The 27,102-nt window shown below is 43.9% G+C and overlaps 1 protein-coding gene and 2 long non-coding RNA genes across 7 annotated transcripts in view; 1 reads left to right on the top strand and 2 right to left on the bottom strand.

The window, feature by feature from the left end:
* The window catches only part of LOC123612954 (uncharacterized), a 131,925-nt gene that overhangs the window by 104,506 nt on the left and 317 nt on the right, over positions 1 to 27,102 (bottom strand). The gene's annotated exons all lie outside the window — the stretch shown is intronic.
* Positions 49 to 2,400, top strand: LOC105081290 (eotaxin). The gene is made up of 3 exons (XM_010970436.3): positions 49 to 283; positions 1,493 to 1,604; positions 1,983 to 2,400. Exons 1-3 carry the CDS (start codon positions 208 to 210, stop codon positions 2,101 to 2,103), a joined length of 309 nt encoding a protein of 102 aa, XP_010968738.1. The 5' UTR covers positions 49 to 207; the 3' UTR covers positions 2,104 to 2,400.
* LOC141573619 (uncharacterized) lies at positions 6,372 to 27,077 on the bottom strand. Its single transcript, XR_012499516.1, has 2 exons — positions 26,517 to 27,077; positions 6,372 to 14,073 (listed from the first exon to the last, which is right to left on the bottom strand). It is a non-coding gene; the product is annotated as an uncharacterized LOC141573619 (long non-coding RNA).

Below are 27,102 nucleotides of genomic sequence, written 5' to 3'. Positions count from 1 at the left end.
CGTTATCTTGCTGGGATCTGGAACAGCAATACAGGAGCTGATTTGTCATATGTTTATGACCCAAGCCAGGCAAAGGCTTTTTCCTGGAAGCTCTCACACCCTGCAGCTATCTTTAAAAGGCAGGCAGAGCAGCCAGAGTTGCAGAGGCTGAGACAAACCCAGAAACCACCAGCTCTCACACTGAAGCTGGCGACCTCCCGCTCCAACATGAAGGTCTCGACGGTGCTCCTGTGCCTCCTGCTCACAGCAATGGTCTTCAGCACCCAGGTGCTTGCTCTGCCAGGTAAGCCCCATCTCTCTATGGGGAAGCTGACCACCACCAGAACTATCAGATCAGCAAGAATCTGCAGGTGCCCGCTCCAAATCCTTCCATTGTAAAGATGAGGATATGGTCCCGTAAGTGGAAAGAAGAGCCCTGATCTCACAATTAGAGGAAGAGCCAGAACTAGAAACCCGGGCCACCAAGGCCAGTCCCCATGTTCTTTCCGGACATCACTACTGAGAGTGATGTTGTGTCTGTCCATGATCCCGCTGCCCTTGCATGTCTGGGGATGGGGGACACACACACAAAAAAGACCCTCTCTTACTGTGGACACAGAGGGCATTTTTGTCACTGGTGGAAGTGAAAAAATCTTTTGACTGTACATCCCAAATTTTTACTGGACTCCAAGGCAGATTTCAGAAACAGTGGTTAGAGGAAGGGAATGAGGTCCCAGGGGAATCTCTCGAGGTGACATGTTTTGACTTCGTCTGGGAGAAATATATCTATATGTTTGTAATGTAACTCATGTTTTTATCCTCTGATGACTTAGATTTACTGCATGTGTCAGTCTGAAAAAGATAATGCATGCTGTGGTAACAAACAATCCTAAATTGTCAGTAGTTTAAGGCAACAAAGGTTAATTTCTTACTCATACTAAATATCTATAAGGTATTGGCTAGAACTTGGGCTTTGTACACTCAGGATTCTGGATTGATGGAGCAGTGGCCCTTGGGAACATTGTTGCTTACTGTAACAAAGGAAAAGAAAGCTCTCCAGGGTCTTGTACTGGCAATTACAAACTCTGGCTTGCAAATGACACTTGTCACTTTGTCTCCTTGCTTATTGGTCAAATTAGTTAATGGTTTCGATCAACAAAAAGCAGCCAAGAAATGCAAGTCTACCATGTGTCCAGAAAGCCAAGAATAGAGACTATTTGGTGAAGAGTATTATGACTATCACATAGCGACACAGCTCTTCATAAAGACAAAACTGGAGCTTACTGACTAAGCTTTGTCCACATCCCTGTCCACAGTGATGGGTCTCCACTGTACAGCTGGGGACACCAAATCAAAGGCAGAGGCACAGGACCGTCAAGCAGGTGGATCCTGCCACACTTCTGACATTTCCTTGCCTCTTCTCAAATTTTCTTCCTTACAAAGTCAAGCTTTAAAAAATTATCTGTATAGCATTAGTGTTCACCCTTTCTATTCATTTCTCCCCCAAATTCAGCTTCTATCCCAACCATCTGTTGCTTTACTATGGCCAAAAGGAAGATCTCTATCCAGCGACTGCAGAGCTACAGAAGAATCACTGGCAGCAAATGTCCCCAGAAAGCTGTGATGTAAGTAGACAAAGCTCACCCTCTCCCAGACTCAATTTCATTTCTGGGGGACAGAGTTCAAGAACTACATCAGAGTTACCTGGAGCTGTAGTCTCAGAGAGTTCTATCTCTCTAATCTAATTCATGAATCTTCACAACAGGAAATTTTCAGTCTAGCTTCCAGCTCGGAAGCTTGTTCAGAGCATACCAGTCCTTCAGGTTAAGAGCAAGAATGGCTTTACTGAGCCATCAAGAGCATCCGCTAACCCCTAGAGTTCCATCTTTCCTCTACTCCCACGGTAACCCCTCTATCCCATAGCAGATGGTCCTGGAAGGTTTGGGGATAGATGGAAACAATTTTCAAAGAAGATCCTTCTAACTCCTTTCCCTCTCTCTCAGCTTCAGCACCAAACAGGCCAAGAAGATCTGTGCTGATCCCCAGAAGAAGTGGGTCCAGGAAGCCATGAAGTATTTGGACCAAAAATCCCAAACTTTAAAGCCACAAATACTCACCTTTTGAAACAAAACCGGAACCTGAGAAATGCTTGGTTCATTTTCCCTGGTCTCCCTAAAATGTGTGCTAAGATCATCCCAACCTCATTCCAAAAGGAACAGCTTTTATTTTATAAGTCATGTTATTCCTCTCCTCCTTACATCCCTGGAATCTCATAAGGGTCCTGGCAAGGATCACCAATACGAAAATGTTTTGTATTTTTAAGAAGACATTGATTGCTCTTCTGAACCAAAGCTGTGACTCACAATGTTAAATGGAAATACATGTTATTTCAGGAATACAGAAAAAGTATTTTTCATTGTAGCCAGCAGTTGTTTTTCTTTTGTGTGTGTGTGTGTGTGTGTGTGTGTGTGTGTGTGTGTGTATGTGTGTAGGGAAATCCATATTGAGCTGGGAGGGAGAAAGAGGGAAGTAGGGGTTAGAGGTGTGGTTATGGGGTGAGAATTGTGTTTCTGAGAAATGACCTTTTGGCTCTGCTGGTCTTCACTGTGATTCGGGGTGAAACTGACAAGACCAGACAAAATCTTTCCATCCCTCTAATTCTGCTCCCCAAGAGAGGTTTCCCAAACCCCAAGTACTGCAGACACCTATTCAGCAGGGGCCTCACCACCATTCCTTTCCTGGCCAGCCTCGGCCTGACCTGAGTCTCTCCCATGACCCACTGCAGTGGCCTGTGGTACTCTCCCTGTGCCTGACCTTCCTCCGCTCATCGTCCTCCAACCCAGGATACACAGAAAATATAGACATCGGAAGGTCAGACGAAGCCTAGATGACCCCTTGACAAGAGATTTATTTAGACTAAGACCTTATCAGCACTTAAAGAGGCTTCATCCTGGAACTTAAACCAGGTCTTCTTGGAGGGACAAGTGGAGGGGCTCTTGCAGAGTGATTTCAGGTTAGGCAGAAAGGAGGCAGATGTAGGTTGAGCAAATACTTAGAAGCGGGGATGATTATAATGTGTTTATCAAGTTAAGTGGAAGTCCACTGGGAAGGCATTATATTGGAGTCCGTGTAAAGTGGTGGGGAAATTTGAGAAGGAAGATTGACGCCAGTCTGTGAAGGTGAGGGGTTTGTGCTCCATTCAGATAGTAATAAGCAAGATGAACGTGTCATTTTTATCACCTAAATGAGGACACTTTTGAGGATAAAAGGAGGCACCATTAATCATTGTGCTGGGTCAGATACAAAGGAACACTGTCCCTGACAAACCAGAGCATCTGGTCACCCTAGTGCTAAGAGGCACTGACAGTTTTGATTCAGTGGGGAAAGGGAGGACCATGATTAGAATTGCTTCAAGAAAACTAACCAGGTGGCTATGGGCTAGACTGGGAGGGGAAGAGAGGAGCAGTTAGGACACGACTGCGAGGCACAGGCATGAGACTGTTAAACAACAAAAATTCTACTGAGCAAGTTTAAAGATCAAATTGGCTTTATTCAACAATTTCATTAGTCAGGCAGCATCCTATCTAGCAAGAGAAAGGAGTTCCGCTACCTGTAGAAAAGCAACAGTTTTTAAAGGCAGAAAGGGGGCAAAAAAGAAATTATTAGCAAAGAATGCATTGTTTCAGGCAAGGTCACCTTCCTTAAGGGGAACGGAAGGGCCTGTCGGATTGGATCATCTCACTAGAGTTGACCAGGTAATTCCAGGTTGACTGGGTAAAGGTTACATTCCTGGGGGGCGGAAAATGCAATAAGTTAGATAATTAGTCATGGTTTGGTGACAGGGGATTTTGCACAAGTGACTCCATTTTGGGCCTGCTGTCTCCTTTTTAAAACGATTTCCCCTCTTTGATCAGGCTTTCAACATAACTGAGAGACGTGGTCAAAATTTAGGGCATTAGCATCACTCAGGCACTGCTCTGTAGTTCTCACAGCTTTTGTCCATCCTCTGTGTGGTATTCACAGGTCAGGACCTTTTTTTTTGCTTAATCTCTGTGATATTCACAGGCCATGATTTCAGGTTCACAATTTTTTTTAAAATTGAAGTACAGTTGATTTACAATATTGTGTTAGTTTATGGTGTATAGCATAGTGATTCAGTTCATATATATATACTTCTTCATATTCTTTTTCATTATAGGTTATTACAAGACACTGAATGTAGTTCCCTGTGCTATACAGTAGGACCTTGTTTATCTATTTTATATAAAGTAGTTTGTATCTGCTAATCCCAAACTCCTAATTTATCCTACCCTTCCCCCTTTCCCCTTTGGTAATCATACGTTTGTTTTCTATGTCTGGAGTTTGTTTTGTAAGTATTTGTCTTTTTTTTACATTCCACATATAAGTAATATCATGACATTTGTCTTTCTCTCTCTGACTTACTTCACTTAGTATGATAATCTCTAGGTCCATCCATGTTGCTGCAAATGGCACTATTTCATTCTTCTTATAGCTGAGTGGTATTCCATTGTGTGTGTATGTATATATCCAATCCTCTGTCGATGGACATTTAGTTTGCTTCCATGTCTTAGTTATTGTAAATACTGCTGCTATGAACACTGGGGTGCATGTATCTTTTTGAATTATAGTTTTCTCCAGATATATGCCCAGGAGTGGGATCGCTGGATCACACTGTAACTCTATTTTTAGTTTTTTAAGGAATTTTCATACTGTTTTCCATAGTGGCTGCACCAAATTACATTCCCCTAACAATGTAGGAGGGTTCCCTTTTCTCCACACCCTCTCCAGCATTTATTATTTGTGAACTTCTTAATTATGGCCATTCTGTGAGGTGATACCTCATTGCACTTTTGATTTGCATTTATCTGATAATTAGCAATATTGAGCATCTTTTCATGGCCATCTACATGTCTTCTTTGGAGAAATGTCTACTTAGGTCTTCTGCCCATTTTTTGATTGGGTTGTTTGGTTTTTTTGTTATTGATATGTTGTATGAGCTGTTTGTATATTCTGGAAATTAAGCCCTTCTCAGTTGCATCATTTCCAAATATTTTCCCCAAGTCTGTAGGTTGTCTTTTTGTTTTGTTTATGATTCCCTTTGCTGTGTAAAAGTGTCTAAGCTTGCTTAGGTCTTGTTTGTTTACTTTTGTTTTTATTTCTATTGCCTTGGGAAACTGACATAGGAAAACATTGCCATGATTTATGTCAGATAATGTTTTGCCTATGTTCTTTTCTAGGAGATTTATGGTGTTCTGTCTTTTGTTTAAGTTTTTAAGTCATTTTGAGTTTATTTTTCAGGTTCGTGACTTTTAAGTTGGCTATTCTCTTTGTTCCTTTTCTGACATTCCAGTCTTAAAGGAATACAACACGCCGGGGAGATTACTATGATTATGATAAGACAGATAATTCCCTATGTTTGGAGTCCACTTCAAGCCATGGCCCCCAAGACCCAAATCAACCAAAATCAAATAAGTCAAAGAAAGACCCCACTGAAGGAGTCATCTTTCAACCAAGTGCCTTGCTCAGCGATTTAAAGTAACTGAGTTTCAGCTTCCCCAGAAGGGTTAATTCAGGGGGGATGATATAGCTCAAGCACTAGAGTACATGCTTAGCATGCACAGGGTCCTGGATTCAATCCCCAGTACCACCTCTAAAAATAAATATATAAGTAAACCTAATTACCTCCTCCCATAAACAAATAGATAGATAGACAGACAGACAGATGGATAGATAGGTTAATCCAGGTGCAGCAGGTGGTGTTGGCCACAGCACTGACCTCTCCGCGCTCAGCTAGAAGATATCAAGGGCTATCCTACTATCAAGAACAACTTTGGCCAGAGAGTCTAAGGATCGCTGTTGGGCAGCTATTGTTTTAGCAACGGAATCTGCAATATCTTTAGGAATTAAGAAGAGACTTGTGATCATATTCTCACTTACATTTACTCCAAACCAAAGGAGTATGGCCCTGCCACAGAAAACAAATCCTGAGACATGAATGGCTCCTAAGCATTCATCGAGTTCTTTCTAACTCAATGATATAAATCCAGGGAAGTCAACCAGTGAGTATTTTAGTTCTCTTAGGGGCACAGTTAGATAACCGGCCACCTAGGCCAGCCACAGGCCCAAGGAGAGTGATAAGCACCACAGACAGAGACAAACCCTCTGAGGGCACAGACCTTTCCAATTAAGGGGGGTACTTAATTGGACTCACTCACAGGGTTTGCTGCCAGGGGTCAGTTCAAGTCTTCAGCACATATGGGAAGAGACTCTCCTAACCTGAAATAAAGAGTTGTTCTAAATGCCTTGCTACTGGTAAGATTTCTTAGTGAGTGGGGGCAACCCTGATCTAGAGAATCATGAGAACATGAGCGTGCAAAGATATTAATATTTATGTGGGTATTTGCGTCTGATTGAATACATACAGTTATGATTGGAGAAAGGGAAAAACAAGGCACAGGGTGTTCTGGTCATAAGAGTTGAACTTGGTAAGAGAGTTCGGCGCGGGGGGTTTTGGTTGATTGTGGTTGGCAGTGACACTGGGAATAGAAGAGAAATTGATCACAGACGGTCTCTAGCATCATGGATAGTTTAGAATCTTTGATGACAAATTCAGCATTCTAAAAGGTTACTCCCCTTAGCTACGGCCTGGGAGATACAGATGAGGATGCTATCTTTCTTGGCCAATGCCAGAGTAAGAGAAAGAAGAGAAGGAAAAAAATGTTTCCTGTTCAGTTAAAGTATAAAGTCCTGACCCAGTGCTTTGGGCAGAAGCAGTCTACTTTGAAAACAGCTATTTCTCTTCCTTGCCACTTTGATTGGAGGACTCCAGCATCTGCACAGGACCAGATGTCAGGTGGAACATCTTCCTGAGATGTGTACCCAAGGTTCAGTGCCCTCTAGTTTCACAGGAGTGTTAGTGGTCAGGAGCACTTGGTAAGATCCTTTCCAATGGAGTTCGAAGGCTATCTTCTGATGACATTTCCAGAATGCCAATCATCGGGCTCCAGACTGTGACCAACAGGACCCTTTGAATTGGGATCCAGGAAATCTTCTTTAACCATTGACAGGCTTTAGCATACGACATTAAAGCCTTACAGTAGCTGGTCACAGGGGAAACCATGAAACAGGGGATCAGCAGAGAGTTGTATACAAATGGACATTTGGTCTACTGGTGACTATCTCATGTGGAGTGAGTTTATGTTTCTTAATGGGTGTATTACAAACAGGCAACACCTTAGGCCAAGGGAGTCTACTAGTTTCAGCACTTTTAGAGGCTTTAAGTTTGAAGATTCCATTAGTTCTCTTGACCTTGCCTGATGATTGAGGGTGATAGAGACAGTGACAATTCCAAAAAATTTGCAAGGTTTTTGTTAAAGCTCATATAATCTGCCCAGTGAAGTAGATGGCTTGGTCACTGGAGAGAGCAGAAGGTACACCCCAAGTGGGAAACACATTTTCTAACAGTTTTTTTTTTCCCCAGCATGAGAGCATCAGCCTTCTGTCAGGGAAAGGCTTCAACCCAACCAGAAAACACACACATAATAACAAGAAGATATTGATAACCCACACAAAGGGGGAACTGAATGAAGTCCAGTTGCAGGTGTAAAAAGGTCCAGAGGGAGGAGGTCTGAGGTCTCTGGGAATAAAAATAGCTCTTCCGGCATCAGGGATCCGACAGGTCAGGCATTGCTGGTAAACTGTTTTTGCAATTTTATAGAAGTCTCCCCACCAATGTTTATTTATAATTTGAGTCATCTTAAGTGTGACATGGTAAAAGAATGCAAAAACTGAAGACTGGGATAGGCCAGAGAGCTGAGAAGAAACAAACAGCCGTCTTGATTTTCCCGTAACTCTGTTTATTGAATTTACAATCACTGTTCACCCATCTTACTTTCTCCGACTCAGAAGATTGCCGCCATTTTGCAAGGACATCAGGATGGCAAGTCTGGCGACAAAAGATCCGCATATAGAAGTAGAATGGCCTTCATTCACGTGGGTTATAACTTTTACGGACTCCGCTGGTGCTACCTTCACAAGAAAGTCAGCCAGGATTATTTCCCTGACACTCAGGTTCAGTCCTTTGAGTGTGAGCTGCAATTTTGATGACAGCAATTTCAGAAGGTGAGAGAACAGCACTAAGAAGCTCATCTACCTGTTGTCCATGTTTGATTGGGTCCCAGAGGACATAAGAAAACCTCTGTTTCCATAACATCCCCCAAATCATGGACGGCACCAAAAGCATACCGGCTGTCAGTATAAATATTAAGAGTCTGTTCTGACAACTAACTGGCACAGAGCTGGGTTTGTTAGGCTGATTTAGGTTGTGGGAGATTTTCCCTCTCAAGTAATTCATTTGGGGTAGTAACAGGATAACTAGCACAGAAATTTCCTTTCTCATTTTTTACAATATGAACTATCAACAAACAAAATTAGATCAGGATTAGTCACCAGGGTGTCTCATAAATCAGGACGTCGTGTCACAAAATGGGACATTATCTTGCAGTCATGGGGCTGGCCTTCATCAGCAGAGAAACTAATAGAGCAGGATTAAGAATGTTGCAACTTTTAAGATGCAGATTAGGTGGTGAGAGCAGAAGGGTCTCACAGGCAATTACTCTGCTTGCAGAGAAACGTTGGGTCAGTTCAGAAGTAAGAAGACTTTGGACAGCATGAGGAGTTTATGAACAAACATCATTTCCTAGGACTGGATCTGCTGAGGCTTCCACTAACTTTGCAGCTGCAGCTGTAGCCTGAAGACAGCTGGGGTGGCAGAAGCAAGCGAGTCAAGCTGACGCTGTAATGGACAACAGGCCTGGGTTTATTACCATCCTCTTGATGCTCCCAGGGCCTGGTCCTCTCGCTCATGCACAGACAGGGTGAAAGGTCTGCGTAGGTAGGTAGCCCGAGGGCAGGAGGTTCTTGTTTTAATCTTAGAAACGCCTGCTCGTGTCTATCCTCCCATGGAAGGGGTCCAGGGACAGAAATTTTAGTAAGTTCATAGAGTGGGGAAACTAATAGAAAAAAATTAGGAAGCCATAGTCAGCAATAGCCAGCTAGGTCTAAAAACCAATGAAGCCATCACTTAGTTGTGGGTCTAGGAAATCCTTGGATTAGCTTAATCCTTTTCGGAGAAAGCTGGATTCCTCCAGTGCTTACTTTATGACTAGGTAATGAACAGTGTCTGGAGATCATTGCAATTTTTCCTTACAACAAGTAAATGGAATCCTTTATGGATGTCTCTTTGGTAACTGGGCACAGCAGGAGGTCATCTACTTACTGTAGAAGGTCGATTTCCTGGGACTGGAGGGAAGGCACTGACATCTTGGTGGAGCACTTGGGAGAAATAAGAAGGGGCCTCAGTGACCCCTGAGGCATGACTGTCCAGGTTTATTGTTGATGGTTCCAAGTAAAGGCAAATAGATACTGGGTGTTGGGGTCCACAGGGATGCTGATGAAGGCTGAGCAAAGGTCCACAACTGTGAATCCTTTTGAGTCTCAGGGAGCTTGTGACAAAAGGGTGTTCAGGGTTTGGAACAACAGGGAAACAGGGTACAACTATCTTGTTAACAGTTCTCAAGTCCTGGGCAAATCACCATCGCACCCACTAGGTTTCTGACCTGGGAGGAGGATCTGCGGTTAGCGTCTGGGTGTGAAGCCTTCAGGATGTGACAAGGTGTGAGGCCTCAGGCTTCAGTGGACAATGAGACAACTTAGGAGGAGGTTCAGTCATGTTCATCTGACTCTTTATAGGCTTCGTACTTTTTATTATACCAACATCAGTATCAGAAGTAGCCCGAAGGTTTTTGAGCACCTTGATTAAATTAGAGGACTTCTTTTGGGATTCTTCTTCTAAATCAAGGACAGATTGTAAAGAACATGTAAGATCAGGTTCAGGTTGGTCAGGAAATTCTAAGGTGAAGTCTCTATAGGAAAGCAAAACATATCTGCCCTTTTCATTCAGAAAGGAGATCTCTACCTAGTACATTGACTGGGATCGTGTCACACAGCAAAAAAGAATGTTTCTTTCAGAGTCATTTGTAACAGTTGAGGTAGAAATTCTCTCTGAACTTTACTAGGTGGAAACCTTTTTTTCATGAGATTTGTTGTCGTATGAGAGTGGGGTTTAAAGTGGAGAGTGTAGTCCCAGTATCTACCAGAATTTGACGAGGTTTCCATTAATTTTAATTTTTGTTTCCCCTCGGAGGCTTAAGGGTATTGCCGTCAGCAGTTTACAAGAGGGTCCCTCAGAGCTCGGCCAGTTTGGGGAGAGGCCCCTATGGGGGCTCTCACTTAAGGGCATTTGGTAGATACTGAGGAATTTGTGTAGGACTTTGAGGACAATTTTTTTTTTCCAGTGTCCCAACTGATTACAAACGAGACATTGCTCCCTTGCCGGGGTTCTCATGATGGACCCCTGGAAGGATGCAATGTGGGAGGCCCAAGTGTCTGAGGTCTCTGGCTACAGTGGTTGTAGCTGTAAGGCCAATAATTTATCAGTCCTTTGTTGATGATCTCGTTCCAAAGTCCTTGCAAAGCACTCGGCTATGGTCAGCTCAGTCAGTTCAGTTCAGTCAGGGCAGCGGCCTCCCATTTTCTCTTCTGCCTTTTTGTTATGACCCACTATTCTCAGGAGATAAATCTCAGGAGATAATTACAAATAGGGCAGCTAGAGCAGATTCGGCGGCATCATTTATCATATGAAATCCAGAACGTCATAGGAAGAGCTTTAAAGAGGCTTTAAATCAGCCGCAGATTCTTTTGTTTGCGTGTTTGAATAAAAGACAAATCAGTGCAGAGAAGATTCTTAGGAATAGCTTGTGAAAGGTCAGCTGCTGTTTTGTGGGCTTTTTTTCTGGTTGAGGATTTTGTTTATCATCCTTGAGGTTTTGCCCCTCTGCTTCCTGCATCCCTTTTTGGGCTTCTCCAGGTCTTACCAGCATGTGCACAAGCTGATAAAGACCTGGCAGCCATGGGCATCGGCCCAAAGAAGGATTCTAAATCCTTCAAAAAACTCTTGGGATTCTCCCTGGGTTTAGAAATTTTTGAACTATGGCCCTTGGAACTCATTCCAGGTACAACAAGCCTCCCTGCCTTTCCTGCAGCCCGGCGGACTTCAGCCCTAAATGCCAACCAGGGAGGCACCTCCAAACACCAGCCTGTCCAGGAGGCAGGCACCGCAGACCAGCAGTAAGGTGGCCACAGGACAGCGCACCAGGACCAGTGGGGCCCAGCAAATCTTGAAGAGGGGATCACAAAAAGAGAGTAGAGAGGGAGAAGTGTCTTCCATTTGTGAACGACTGAAGAGAATTTGCTCACATCCCCTATGCCAAGCTTTCTCTCTTCTCACGCAACAAATCCTGAACTCGGTTCACCTCTCACCACACACAGCATCCCCTGCCCTTGGAGTATGAAATCGTGGGCACGAAGCACTGGAGAGGTTTCAATCTTCTGATGGCTCACAGATGTCAACCAGGAATGAGGGATGTCATCAAATGGTTTTTCTGAGAAGCAAACTCTTAGATGACAATTGTCATAGAGTGTACTGGAGAGTAGGGAAAGCAGGACCCAGCAGAGAAGGAATCTGTATCGTGGCACTGTTACAATGCAGGTCTCAGCCAGTGCCACAGGGAGCTTTAGAGCTGGGATAATCCAAATGGGGCCGAGGGCCCAGGCTTTTATATCCCCATCTCAACCAGTCATCGAGGCAAGCTACTCCAGGAAAAGGTAGGACTGGACAAGGCAACATTCTTCAGCTGAGGGCAGGTGCCACAGAGGAAACTCAGCTAGAGCTATTGGCAGCCAACACTGTCAACAGCTGGGGCAGAAGCACCTCACTCCTGGGAGAGAAGGATCTGGGCAGCACACCAGGGGATCCACCCACCCACCCCTTGCACCACTTGGGTTGACTTGCTTATACAATACGGTCTAGAAAAAGTCTTCATGAATCTGATGATCTTCTTTTTCTCAGGAGACTTGCAGGAGGAAGGTTCTTGGGGTGAACTAACCCCTTCTCTACTGCCGCAGCTGGTCTTGAGGCTGTAAACACCATGGTATGGTGATTTATAATAAGAATATATGTTCCTGGCACAGAGCTTCTAAAACCCTTGCCAGTTCTGGTGATGAAAGCTATTATGAGCTGTTACATTAATGAGGTTACTTTTGGAAAGTGCCTAAGGATGGGGGCCCTCTGACCCTGCTTGTATCCAGTCCCAAGGCATCACTTCAGTCTCACGATGGATGGCTGCTGGGCCCACCTGGCATTATAACTTGGCGGGGTTGACTGAACCCAGCTCATGACAGGCAGTTCTGGCTGCAAGTCCACTTGAATTCCTATGGCCAGGCTCTTTGCCTTTGCAAGGGCCAGTAACACATTGGGAACTTCTTTTCAAAAGATGTAAATTCTCCTTTCTAGTTGGCATGGCCATGGACCAGAAGCCCCAGTGTCTTATTTTGTGATTCTTCAACAGTCATAGACTTCACAGGACACAGTGGGCTTGTTTCCCATCAGTTACCTCTAATCCCCTCAGAGGCTACCTGTTTGTGTGGCACAAGCTGCAGGATCATTTGCTCCACATCAGGACCCACTGGAACCCACTCACGCTCAGCAACCCAGTCGCAACTGGTAGTCTTCTGTGCACATGGTCAGAGCAGTCTTCCCAAGTACAGAGAAGCTGCCTGCCAGGCACCGCGCCTCTTTTTCAATGATAGGCAAGAGATGCTGTAAGTAGTCTCTCACTTCAGAGGGGACATCCCAGTGCCCCCAGACTAATCCTATGAGGTGCTCTGGAGCTGGGGCACTCCTTTAGAATTATCCGAGTTGAGGAAAAGGGAACAGGCCTTTATTGGTTTATATAACCAGTCACTAGGTGTGAGCTGTCCCCAGAAAAGAGGGTGTGATCTTGAGGAAGGCAGCTCTCTACAGCCAAAGGCAATTCTCAGAGAGGCACTCTGTACAGACCTGTTGGCCACCAATGCTGCTGAAGCCGGGGGAACGATTCCCTTGTTCCTGACGGGTAGATGGGGCTCTAGGCAGAGCACCAGGGCAGCCACTACAAGGATGCAGGTACGGGCCTGAGGCTCGATGTCTGAGCCCTGGGTGGGTTCTGCAGCTAGTCTGGAAGGAAACTCTTGGAAATTTATATTTGCTCACTGGGCTTCTGCCCAACCATAGACTGGATCCTTGAACTAGATACATGACTTACTGTTCACTATACATTAAAATCACCAGGGATGTGCCTAAACGCACAGTTATCTTTCCCAGACTCTAGTCCAACGAGTCAGAGTGGGAGTGGGGCTTAGGGACACTATTCTACCTCCTAGACTTCCTTCAGCTCTGACTGGCCCCAGCTGTGCGTCCTCTGGCAAGCCATTTAATCTCCCTAGTACAGTGGGATCAAGACGCCTACTACTAGAGGATTCTGTGTAATAATGAGCAAATAGCAAAGGCGTGTGGATGTCTCTTCAGCATAGTTCAAGGGTGTGTTCACCCAGAGAGGCAGCTCTCCCTTTTATGAGCTTTGTCTTGTATAAGGAAGGCTTTTGGCTTCTCTAAGCCTCAATTCTTTTATCTTTATAATGAGCATCATAAAAGCACTTATCTCAGATGTTGGCCAGAAGGATTAAATTCAGTAACACACTGCAATTCAAGAGCCCCTGGCATGGAGAACAAATTGAACCGAAGTGGCCATGATTATTGACTATTTACTGCATCTCAGTTGCAATGTTGAGCTCTGGTATGAAAATAAGTTTATACATTGTTTCTTCCAAGAAGTTCCAAGCAACTTTGGGAAAGGCTGGTAGCAAATCCCAGCTGGTTCTCTTCTGGGGAAGGAGGAACTGAGGTCCTGGGTGTGAGAGAGCACAATGGAGTAGGAGCCTCATGGGACAGGTCAGAGGACCTGGACACTAGCACACATAGGCCTCTAATACCCTGCATGGCACGAAGGATTTTCTTCCTGTCCTTGGGCCTCAGTTTTTCTGTCCAAGAAAGGAGAGGGTAGAAGATGATGAATTCTCAGGTTGTATTCAATTCTTTCTCTAGCTGTGTGGTTTCAGATGGACTGTGAGTCTGAGCTAAAAAACACAGGGGGAAGTCAGGATTGCCAGGTAGCACCTCTATCTGGTCATTCTTACTTTTTAGGGACTGGGTAAGAAGTCAGGACATCTGCTTCTGTAACAGGGGACTCATAACCTGCCCCCATCAGAGTTGTTCCTGATCACAGACTACTCATGCACCAGCAACAGAGATCTATGAATTAACTCTCCCTCAGATGAGTGCTGGCTGGGAGGTCACCAAGACAGAGAACACAGAGAAAAGCCAGAGGGCATCCACCTCCCTGCAGCAGGCAGCTGAGCCAGATAGAACAGCCGCCAAACCCAGATGGTCAGAATTAACATTTCATACCGAGGTCCCCAGGTCATGCAAAGCCGAGGTCTGGGGAAGGAAACTTCAAATTGAAAATAGCAGCTTGGCATGACTGAACAACTCACCAGCTATGACGCCGACATTACTCAGAGGCTGTCGTCCCTGGAACACATCAGCCACATTCCTCTGAGGCCCAGAGCACACAAAATATCTGATCCTCACCACAGTATCTGGGACCTCTCCTTCCTATCTGGTATCCCTCATGGTTCTTTTTCCATAATACAGGCATTCCTAACTGTGACATGTCTTGATTTGGAACCAGAAGTCAGTTTGGGGGAGAAATTATGAGAATTCCATTGTCTTACCCTTGCAGTCTCCCAGAGACTTCCAGCCATACTTTCTCTGAAGTCCCTAAAAGTAACCACTCTTAAACTTATTGAGAACTTACCACGTGCCAGTAGCTACTGCTCAAACACTTTTTGTACATCAGCCCATTTAACTGGAAGTGGAAACTGAGGTCCACCTTCTGACTCCTCACTCTTTTCTACATCCCATGCTGATGTGCCTAGGGCTTTTATCTAGTGGACAGAAGCCAGAATTTCCCCTGGTCCCAGGACAGGGGCACTCAGGCCTTCATCTTGAGGAAGTTCCTAGAGGGAAAGGGGCTGCCATAGTCCTTCACCTATTGATCTGACATCCACAAGAGGTGTTCAGTCCCCTCTGAGCAGGGTCCCTGTGCTGTCCTCCATACTCTTGGCGTCATCCAGAGGTCTTCACAGAGGACTTTCTGCTTGGGCAGAGGGAGCCCAGTCAGAAGCAAAAATGAGCACAGAGCACAGGGATAGTTAAACAAATGTCCCTAAAAACTTCCAAGCCAGTATTTGACAACAGCGTTTTCCTCCAGTGCCCTACAGTACACAATTCCCTGCCTCTGCACCAACTGTCCACTAGAGGGAGCCAATCCTCAGCAAGTAGAAATCATGTGTGGGTTATGTTCACCCCTTGCCCATTAGTATTGTCTCCACTAACATGTCTTGATGTGAGTGTGTGTTGGGGGAGGAGAGGAATTCAGCTCCATTAGTGCATCTCACACCATGCAGTACCCTGGAGGCCTGGGTGTGAGGGACTGGGGCCTCCAGCTTCTGCCTCATACAGATGGTTCTACTTGCCCTGGTTGATAATTGGGATTCCACCTATGATGTCACTTGGGGAAAGACTTTGACAACTAAACCAAGGTTTGAAAACCCCAGCACTCCAAGATCTTCATCTGCCACCCAGCATTGATCTCCTCTGATGCTACGATCCAAGAGCTTTATAACTAGGATTCTTGGAGTCCAGGTTCTAATTTAATACCATCCTGGGTTCTAAGGAAGTTAGCACGGTTTAGGAACGGAGAGGTGTTTCAAGCCCTGGTTTGGATCCCAGCCTCAGTGCTGAACCCTTCACGGGGATGCAGCCAGAGAGTGGAAACAGGAGGAATTTTGGATCTGCTCATCTCTCTTATGACCAGTTTCCTTCCTTCCTCCCTTTTCCACAGAAGGCTTTTCAGTGAAAAGGAAGTGGACCCCTAAGATAATCCAACTGAGAGCACTTCCTGTTCTTAGAATGGGCATGACTGTATCCCCTCTTCCTATCTCAGCTCTGTTAGTCTGGCACCAGATGGAGGCTGTGTCCAGTCCCGGCCCACTGGTTCCCTTTGTTACTTCCAGGAAACCTCCCCAGGACCCCACTGCCTACTCTGCAGATTTCAGATCTCATTTCATCATTCCTTGACTATCATGCTGCCAAGGAAAAGACTTCCCTCTCACCTTAACTCCCTACCTCCTATAAAAGAATGGATCACGACTCTATAAAAATCAGGCAGAGCAGCCAGAGGAGCAGAGGAGCTGAGAGAAACCCAGAAATCTCTACAGTTTTAGGAAGTGGGGGCTGTGCCCCCAGTGAATGGCTTTTTGACTTGGCTGGTCTCCACATCAAGGTTCAAGACAAATAGGGCCATTCCAGCACTGGGATTCCAGTGCCCGACAACAGCTCACTGGGATTCAAGGACTTCATTGCCTGTCCAGCACCAGCCCACAGTCATTTCTTTCCTCCCCAGCCTGCCACCCCCTCCCTCCCACACAGTGAAACCCCCCACCTATTCTATTGCAACAGCCTTCGGAATTTCTTCCTAATCATTCTCATTCATCTACCCTCAGCCCCAGAGAAATATTGATATTGGGGGCAGGGCGGGTGGCATGTAGAGCTCAGTATAGTAGAGCGAGTGCCTGCCACGCACAAGGTCCTGGGTTCAATCCCCAGTACCTCCACTAAAATAGATACATAAACAAAAAACTAATTCCCTCCCCCAAAGAGACTGATTTAAAAAAAATTTTTTAAATACTGATCTTATGTAAACCAAGATCTCAGAGGAAGCGTAGGTGACAGCTGACTTAATAGTCAGGTGACACCTTTCAGTGAAGAAGAGGCATAAACAGGAGTCTTAAACAGTGAGGTGAGATAAAAGGAGAGGTTTCTATAGCACTAGTTCAGGATGCGCAGGAGAAGAGCAGGTGAGAAGCAGAAATCTCATCAAGAAGTAGAAATCGTGTCTGGCTGGAATTTGGTCCAGGAATAGGAAAAAAGTTTAGAGATTTTAGAATGCAAGCCTGGAGTCTTGTTTTAGAGGATCTTGAATGTCAAGAGGGACATTGGCTTCAATTCTGAAAGTGATAGGGAGACACTGAGGATCTCTGACCAGCAGGGAAGCTCAGGGCCATAATCAGAAGTATGCTTGAGGAGGAGAAAGCCGGTGGCTGTGGGCAGGATGGAGTGTGGAAGGAGGATCTGAGAGCAGGTCTCTGCAATGTCTAGGCAAGAAGTAATGGTAAGGATGGAGGAGGAGAGGTAGCTTGTAGAGGATTTACTGAAGATGTTTAGTCATGGGGACAGAAAGGAAGGCAGGGACTCAGACCAAATACCACCGGCTGGCACTCAGGTGCATGTCCACCCATTCCCCCCAATTTTCTTCCCTTTATCACTAGGCCGTTAAGGCCCAGCTATGGAGGTTTAGAAACAAGCATTTAAAGGGACAGGATCTCCTCTTCCCAGATGGTCCCCTAAGATTCCACTGTGGTGTATGAACTTGGCCTGCTCTTCTTTCAAAACCAGGACCCACTTGTATAGAAGCCAGCCTCCTCACCAAAGATAAAGACCAACTAGCAGGACTCCTGCCTGCCAGTCTTGGGGAGAGATGGTGGCTGTAGATAGCAGTGTACTCAGGGACACAGGGCGCTGGAAAGGTCCAGGCCTGGAAGGCAGGAGCTGTCAGGGCTGACTACAGAGGGGCACTGACTCCCGTGCACTTAGGCAAATCAGCTTCTCTTTCAGGGCCTCCATTTCCCTCCCCATCCAATGGGGATAACACTGTACCATAGGCAGGAAGTGAGGGAATCTGGCAAATGATCTTACAATTTCCCTCAGTTCTAGGAGCTGTGTCTCCTGGAAAACATCATCATGCGTACTGGCTGGGGAGGAGCTGGAGGGAACAGTGCTTCAAATCTGTACTCAGGGCCAGTAAGGAGCCTGGGTTACTACAAACCCACTCCTGGCTCAGCCGGTGCCCGCCTGGACACAGTAGTTTTCATCAGAGCCCCCTGTAAGGCCCCCAAAGTCCCAGGAACAATTAGCATCTTCATTCATCCTCATGCCAGGTCCAGTAGTCCTGCGTGCCTCTTCTGCCACCAACATCCCATCTCCAAACACCAATCAAGAGTGACCCCGAAACCTCCAATGGCGTGTAGGAGCACACAGTGAGTTGGACTACAAACAGCTACGATGTCACCATATGCATCAATGCTCAGAAGTCCCTCTAGCACTGGGCAAGCCCTGGGCGGAAGGCAGGAAATGGTAAGCGGCAGGAGTGGTGAGGTGGACTCTGCGTGCTCAACCGTAAATAGAATTTGCTTGCACTCCCTTCATAAAGCCATAGCTCTTCATTTTGAAGTAGTCCTTAGCCGACCTGTCCTCCCACTCCTGTCCAAAACCTCAAAGCATTGAAGGCTTTGGGGCCTCTGACAGAGGGGAGTTCCCACGGGGGACCAGGGACCAAACAGACACATGACACGTAATTGAGCATTGCCCCCCCCCCACCCCAGCTCCTCTAGGCTGTGCCTCTGCACAAAACTGTCAGCCAAGCTCTCACAAATCATTTTCCTTCCATGAGACTCAGCTTACCCACCCACGAACATGCTTTGGCACTCGGTTGATGGCTTCCGAACTGGCTATGAACCGAAATCACCAGGACCACTTCCAAAAGCACAGATTTCCAGTCTTATCCCAAGATTCTGAGTCAGCATGTTGGCTGATGGGAAAGTGCCCAATTCAGGTTTTTAACCAGTTTCCCTGGGGACCCGAGGCCCAGTCTGGAGGCTCTCTGAGGTTCCTTTGTGCTGTCACATTTGGTTTGTGCCCCCTGTCTTGAATTTGAACCTCCATGGTTGTCTTTATAATGACCTGACATTTACTTGGGCCACTACTCATCTCCAGCCCCAGCTCACTATGTTGTCACCTGGGTTGCCTGCTGGAAAGCACTTCATTTCTTCCTTTTAATATCTCTTTCCATCATTTCTGATTCTGTGATCTCTGAATAAATCTGAGGCAACGCTGTGCAATGCATACCACGCTTGGGATTCCCAGCCTATTCTTCTACGTGACCCTGATGTTCCCCGGGAATCACTTAAGAAGATGGAGATCAGCATCCACTGCAGAAGCCTCATTTCTCTCCCAACACTAATTCAACCCCGTCTACTACCAACATATGACCACAGTCCTGCCCGTCCACCAGCTCCTAAGTGACAAGCACATTGTTGTGTGTGCTTTAGCTAACTGCTCACCTGGAAGCCCCCAGGAGGAGAGAAAGAAGGCAGAATGATCACCTCCCTGGGGAATGCAGTTTGGCAGCTGGCCAGAGCAGCTACAGAACGTGGGCAGGCTTGAGTTTCATTTTAACTTTCACACTAAGATTTCCCAAACCCAGATTAAACCAAAACCCAAGGAGGGAAATTGCAAAATCAAAAGGAATTGCTGATGGCAGTCTTTGAACTCACTGCACAATCTGGGTGTGGTGTCTCTCGGTGTCTGTCTGTCATACCTGGGACCTGTCTCCCATCCCTTCTGGGGTCTCAGAGCATTCTGCACTTCTGGCTCATGTGAGGGTCCGAGGACCTCATTCTTCACTGTTTCTGGGAGACTCTTTCTGTTTCTTCATCTATAGCACAGGTCCCATCTCTACCACATCTTTACCAGGAAACATGAAAACAGCTAAAGGAACACTTCCAATAGTCCACATCCTGGGTTCCTCCCTAGCATCCTCTGCTCACTGCATCCCTCTCATTATGAACATCTGTAACAGTTAACTTAATGGAGGGGGAGCACAGGTATCTCCTGGCCTAGAAATGGCCAACCTGTCACAAAACTGAGGTCATCCTTAACACTGTGCCCATGAAAGACATGAGTAAAGAACCTCATCACTATTTCTCATAGTCCAGGATCAGACCTCACTACCCCTCCGACAATTCTCTTGGGTTGACACTTGCACGGAAAGCAACTTGCCAGCCCTAATCTTGTGCACCTTGCATTTTACAGATGAGGCAGGTGGGCCTGACGAAATCTGGTCAGGTCACACAGCTGCTTAGCAGGCAAGCCAGGATTACGCCTGCTTGACCTTAATCCCTTGCACCTCTATGACCCACGTGTCCTCATAATAGACTATTAGTCCTATTTCTGTTTCTTGCCTCCAGATGCATCTCTGTATCATGTCATCTCACTGGATGAATGAAAATGTCCTTGGCTTATTTAGCGGCCTTGCATGTGAACTGCAGCTAAATGCAAACTTGATTCCTAAACCACACTGGACCACGTGTACCGGACATGATGCAATTGGCCGGGACAGCCCCAAAGCTTAAAAAAGCTGTCATCTGGAAGGGCTTAAGTTTCCTCTTCTAAGAGGAAATCCTGAGGTCAGGGATATTTTCCATGTTCTTTAACTTCTGTATTGTTAAGAGGTGATGCTGTGTTTTCCAAAAATGGAATATACAAGAGGAAGAAGTTTTAAAGTCTCTTATAAATAAGTAAGAAAAATAAGTGAATTCTTAAGCTAAGGAGACTATCATGTAAGCCAGTCAACGTGTACATAAAAATACCAACCAATAAATATAAATTTAAGCAATGGAGTGGTTTCTATTAAAAAATTTTCTTTCTTCAGTTTTTCTGAGATATAACTGACATGCAGCACTGTATACTTTTTATTGGGGGGGGACTAGGTTTTATTTATTTTTAATGGAGGTAAGGGGGATTGAACCCAGGCCCTCATGCTTGCTAAGCACACACTCTACCACTGAGCTATACCCTGCCCCTATTTATTTTTTAATTGAGGTAATACTTCCTTAAAATAAAGTTCAATAAAGTCAGGTTTACATACGTTTACACTCCATGTAGCCACTACTCAAATCAACATTTGTAGAACTTTTCCAAATCCCAGAAGTCTCCCTTACACCCTTAGCAGTTAATATCCCCAAAAGGGAGCCTCTAGTCTGAATTCTGTCACTGTAGGTTAGTTTTGCCTGTATACAAGATCATACTATTATTAACAAAGCATTGTACATTTTTTTTTCTGGATGAACCATTTACTAATGAGAAGACAATTTTACCTTTTTTTTTTTTTTTTTTTACAATTGAAGATACAACAGCAGAATGCATAAGCAGGCATTTTAAACTACATACAAATCATTAAACTACTTTTCGTTTCTTGTATGACCTCTACAAATAAAAAATGTCACAGGAAACATTAAAGTATTGATAAATTTACATCTAAAATTAAAGTCAAACACACATGACAGTGATTTATATGAAGAGTTAACAGAAAAAAGTGTTCCACAAAAATCATCAGCCCCTAACGTAGCAAAATTTCTATTTGTAAATAAGAACATTTGGCCCTCAGGTTTAATCACTACTAGTAAAGCAGAACCTGGTCCCACAGGTTCTACATCCATGGATTCAATCAACTACAGATCAAAATATTTGGGGAAAAAAAATTCCTGAAAGTTCCAAAAAGCAGAACTTGAATTTGCCATGCACCAACAAGCACTTACGTAGAATTAACATTGTATTAGGTGTTATAAGCAATCTAGAGATAATTTAATTACTGTCATAATTTCTAAATGACATAAAATGTATCAGCAACACCAAATTTTCAGGTCTGTATACGTAACCTGCTAAGTTCATACAGTCAGACTCTCACTGCTCCCAATGTCAGCACAGACGTGTGGTTGGCTTTACTTAGGTGTTATAAGCAATCTAGAGATAATTTAAAGTATATGGGAGGATGTGTGTAGGTTATATGCAAACACCACACCATTTTATACAGGAGACTCAAGCATCTGCTGATGCTGGTATCTGAGGTGGGGGTCCTAGAACCAATCCTCTGCAGATACCAAGGGACAACTGTAAACAGAAATATATTACCATGCTGTCACAGCCTATAAAATATAACATCTCTAGTAATATTTGCATTAACAGAAAGATCCCACTTAAAATAAAGAATTACCAAAAATTATTTCCGGCTGCCTCTTTTGCTTTCTGAGACAGCCTACACTCTCCATAGAGTGTGTATCTCCCTGAATAAATCTACTTTCACTTAAAAAAAAATTATTTGCAATCTTGCATTTGTCAAAAGCAACAGATACAGTTTCAATTATACTAGCTGAAAATGAGCCTGCTAAAAGTAAAAATTTTGATGGCCTAATAAATTTGTAGAAAAGCAAGCCAAAGTTATATCTTATGATCAATCAAGATATCACAATTATTATTTATTGTATTATATAAAATAACAAAATACTATTCTAATGCAATTTAAAAATTTGTTGTTCGCACTATTACCCCTATTGTGTTTTGTAAGTAATGAAATATTTTTAAAGGATAAAGCTTTGTATTTTAGAAGCTCTAATATCACTTTTTCCTACTTTTTGAAAAAGAGGCCCCACATTTTCCTGTTATGTGGAGCCCAGGCTGGAAGACAAGGCAACAGAGAGACAGCGTTATGGCTGGAAGAGAGGCTGGGGCCAGCAACCATGCTGAGCGTTCAGAACCCCACTGAGGAAGCCATTAAAGCGAGGGGGCAGAATGAGTGAGGGCCTAGCAAGTCAGAACCTGCCGGAGTCTGCGGTCTTAACAGTCACCCTAAGACTGATTACGCACCTTCTAAACTTTGAAAGCCCCTAGTCTAGAATATTCTCTGTCACTTTACAGTGGGTCTCATTTTTCCCACAATTACTAGTGAATACAGCATGGCCTGAGAGTAAATCCCTGCCTCTTCTTCAGAATAAAGATTATTGGTTTTCTAATAGCTCTTTCTCAAAAGACTTTCTTTTCCTTTCATTTGCTAGCCAGGTTATGCTTTACCAGCAATGATTAAACAAATCTGCAGAAAGGGACGACCTGGTTTATAAACACAAAACCACAGCCCACAGTCTACTCAGCCTGAGGCATGACAGGCAGGGCTTTTAATTTTTCTTTTTCTTTTTTTTTTTTGAGATTAAAACTCACAGAAAATTCAAAAAGTAATTATAGATTTTAAAAACACATGCAACATTCATATTTATAAAAGCAACACATTATTTGTGATTCAATATTATATACTGCAAAAAAATTCAAACTATTGTATTAAAACAGAAATTGAGGGCTTTTGCCACTTCCACTAGCAGTCCCTAGATAGCCACTCTTAAAAGTTTAGTATATAGCTTCTAATTCTGTTTCTATGCATATACAAGTATATGCAGAGATTTTTTATTTAGAAAACAAAAATAAAACCATATATTCTTCACTTTACCCCCTCATTTATTTTGAGCATCTTTCCACATCTGTTCAGATCTTTCCATCAAAAACACTGTCACATATTAGATCCACATTTCTTCAGAGTTCCATAATACCCCACTATATAGAATACCACAATTTATTTAACCAGTTTCTTCCATCTAGACAGTCATATTATTTCAGTTCTTTGCTACAGCAAGATATATATACTACAGTTTTTCATGTGTGTGCAAGTATTTCCAGAAGCTGAATAAATGATTAGAAATAGCTGGGGTCAAAGAAAGTGTAGATTTTTAAGGCTTTTGCAACAGATTACCAAAAGTTTAGGGAACTTTTACTTTCCCCATACACCTTTTTTGCACAGCTTCAATTTCTTACCATTCAGAAAAGTATCACTAAGAGTTTTTTAAATCCAGGATATTTATAGTATACCATTTATACAAAAAAAAAAAAAAAACCTATACAATGTATATTGTAAAAGCATAGGAAATAAGGTCATAATATATTCAAACTTAATAGGGACTGCTCAGGCAGGGGCACTGACTGGGGAAAGGGCAAGGAGAGAGGCTCACTCTTATTCTGGATGTTGTGTGTCGTTGATATACTTTAAAATAATACTTTCCAGTATTACTGTCATAATTTCTAAATGACATAAAATGTATCAGCAACACCAAATTTTCAGGTCAGTATACGTAACCTGCTAAGTTCATACAGTCAGACTCTCACTGCTCCCAATGTCAGCACAGACGTGTGGTTGGCTTTACTTACTTTACTCTGCTATGTATTTATTATCCTCACAAAAATGTATGATTAGGTATTTTAAGCAAAAATCAACAACTGTAATCTTTTTGGAAAAGAAATTTCAGGATATATTTAAATAATGTTCCATTTGTACAATGTCTTCAGAATAGATAACATCACTTGCATACTGTTACTAATGTACAAAAGTCCTTCCTCATTCCAGTTTGTTCACCTTCAAATGTATTTTCTAGCAAATAACCTGTTTTGAATCAGGAGATTAAACACTATTTACAACCATCTACAGAAAATATTCTCTATTAGTACTTTTGGTGAGGAATCAGTCTTATGTTGAGACCTACACAATCCATAAACATCTTTTTTACTCTAAAGGTCTAATATACTCTTTTGCTGGCAGCTTATCCAATCACCTAAACAGGACTGAATATAGGTGTTCACAGTGAAGCAACCGCAATATCCAAGAACACATTTGGCAATTTCCCATCAAGTAATAAAATGTAACATTTACAGTACTATAATATGCTGACTTTGAGAAGCAGCATGGTTAAGTACAAATTTTAATAGAGCTCTGAAATGGGGGTCTGGTGACCTGAGGTCTGGACCACTCTCATCACCAATCTGTTCTGTGACCTGCCTTTGGCAAGTCACGTCTACCTCTCTGAGCCTCAGTTTCCCCATCTGTTGAATGGAAGGGAAAACACCTAGACTAGGTTCTTATTTTTCAGGGTCTCTAATTCCTAAGAGAGGCTGATAAAAGCTGTAAACTCTATTACCAAAAACATATGCTTGCACCCAAAAAACTTGTTTACAATTTCCTTCTGATATCCACTATGAACTCCCTAAGACCTCTGTACTAAAAGATCTGTTGAGGTTGTTCTGCACACTAAAACTCTATGCTGATTTTCATCAAAGAAATATATGGACTACCAAATGGTAAAATTAAGCAAAGATAATTTTGAAAGACATTACTAATTACTTTGAATCCTAAAATGTATTAAGAGCTAAAATATATACCAATCTTCTACAAATAAGATTTCCTCAGATGGATATCCACCTGACCCACAGACGAATGCTAAAATCACCTCTTTTTTTTTCAGTCCTCTAGTGCTAAGTAACTGAAGGAGATTTAACATTCTTACCTATCCCCAAATGAATTAATTTACCTGCTTCCTAGTCCTGCGACCCTACAGGTTAAGAACCACAGAGTGGTAACAGACAGAACAGTCTGAATTGGAGTGCTCACTCTACCACTTTCCTCAAAAATTTGAGTAAATTACTTGGCTTCTACATGTTTCAGTCCCTTAGTCTATAAAATGAAAATAAAAGCAATAACCACCTCATAGTTACTGAGGATTAAATAAGGCAATATATGTAAAGCACTTGGCATAGTTCCTCACACACAGTAAGCACTCAATAAAATGTGAGCTACTAGTATTAGTTATAATAAAATGGAATGTAGTTTTCATACTGAGAAAATAATGCAGTAATTGCTACTCTTACACGTTTTTGGTACACATTTTTGAATAGTAAGTGGACATTTCTAAAAAGGAATTCCTATTTTTAGTAACTTTTTCTTTTTACTACTCTTCTGCTCTGGAAAAATTGAAGTATGTAAACAGATATCTATATGACATACAGTGGTGAGGTAGAGTGGAATGAGGCCCAGCTGTAGAGCCAGACAGATCTGAGTTCTAGATCTAATTCAGCCACTTAGTAATTATGCAACCTGGGCCACTTAATACCATTCTTCTCAGCTTCTCCCCTACAGGTGATAAAACTGCTTCACCAGGGAAGAGAGAAGGTCCTGGCTAGCACAAATACTAATAATATTCAGGCCAATGATGAAGGACACTTATTTTATCTTATCAACATAAGTACTAACGCAGTGTTTTGAGGGTCACATACTCTTTCCAAAGTATAATGAGATGGAGCCCCCTAGCTCCTAGAAATTTTTCAGGTATTTCAGGAAACACTATGTCAGAGATTTTTAAGCACATTATAACAAGGGGGACAGTAGCTAGTTTTTTTCTGGACGTGCAAGAATCTGAAAACATTATCAAGTCAGTTTTCTGACGAAACGATTCACTGAACTTCGCTCATAATGCAACAATTAAATACTTCTTTTGATTAGACTTCTCAGTTTCACGAGCTAACTTTCATGCGCTATTTGGTGCCGTGTGTGAAAAGAAAACTTGTTAAAAGAAACTACAAACTACGCTATAATTAGTTCAAATATTTTAAAATATGATACTAGAACACAAAACCCAAGCACCGAACCAAAAAAAAAAAAAAAAAAAGGTAATGAAGCTGACTGCATCCAATTCTTAGAAACGCAGAGTCAATTCAAGTAATCAAATAAGCCTCTAACTTTCAAAAAACATCTACAAACAAGGGAGTCATAATTTATAAAAACAAAACGGAGGCAGCAAATACACACCGTCTATTGAGTAACTGAATATGGTTAATCCTTACTTCTACTCCCTGCATGGACCGCTTTACCCTTTGACTGGAGCTCAAGGAGTAGGTAAATAACCCTACTCACCAAGCTCCTCATTGTATTGTAGTGAAAGAAAGGATTCCACGAGGACCGTAACCCAACTCTCCTCAACGGGCGCAGGGACTCGGTCCCAGACAGTTTTGTCCCAATGACCTTGGTCCCAAAGATTCCCCTTCCTCCCCTCCGCGGGTCCTTCCACGTGCGGCCAGCTGCGGTTGCCACAGCCGCGGCAGCAGGTGGGAGAAAGCGCTCGGAGACCCGAAGGCAGGCGGGGAACAAGGGCTGCTAACAGCACCCGGGCTGGGCCAGCCCTCCGCCGCCGCCGGCACCAACCCCGCAGCGGAGCGCACAAGGCCCCGACCTTGCTCCCGCCTCCCCTCGACTCCTCGCGGTGAGGGCGGCTTCACAGGCAACCTCTTTCCCACGACCCCACATTCCGCGGCGCCGCTGGGGCGCCGGGCACCCAGGGGAGGGGACAGACCGGCCAGGGGCACGGAGGCAGGCGCACAGCCTGAGGGAGGGTCCTGCGCCACGTCACCGCCGCTGCCTCCAGCCCCGGGGCTCCCGGGACGCCCGGGACGCCCGGGACGCCCCGGCCGGTCGCCAGCCGCGGGGCACGGGGGCGTGGCCA

This window comes from Camelus bactrianus, chromosome 16, assembly GCF_048773025.1.
Source record: "Camelus bactrianus isolate YW-2024 breed Bactrian camel chromosome 16, ASM4877302v1, whole genome shotgun sequence".
NCBI classification, from domain to species: Eukaryota; Metazoa; Chordata; class Mammalia; order Artiodactyla; family Camelidae; genus Camelus; species Camelus bactrianus.
Note: the sequence above shows the minus strand (reverse complement) of the source record. Positions and strands in the feature narration are given on the sequence as shown.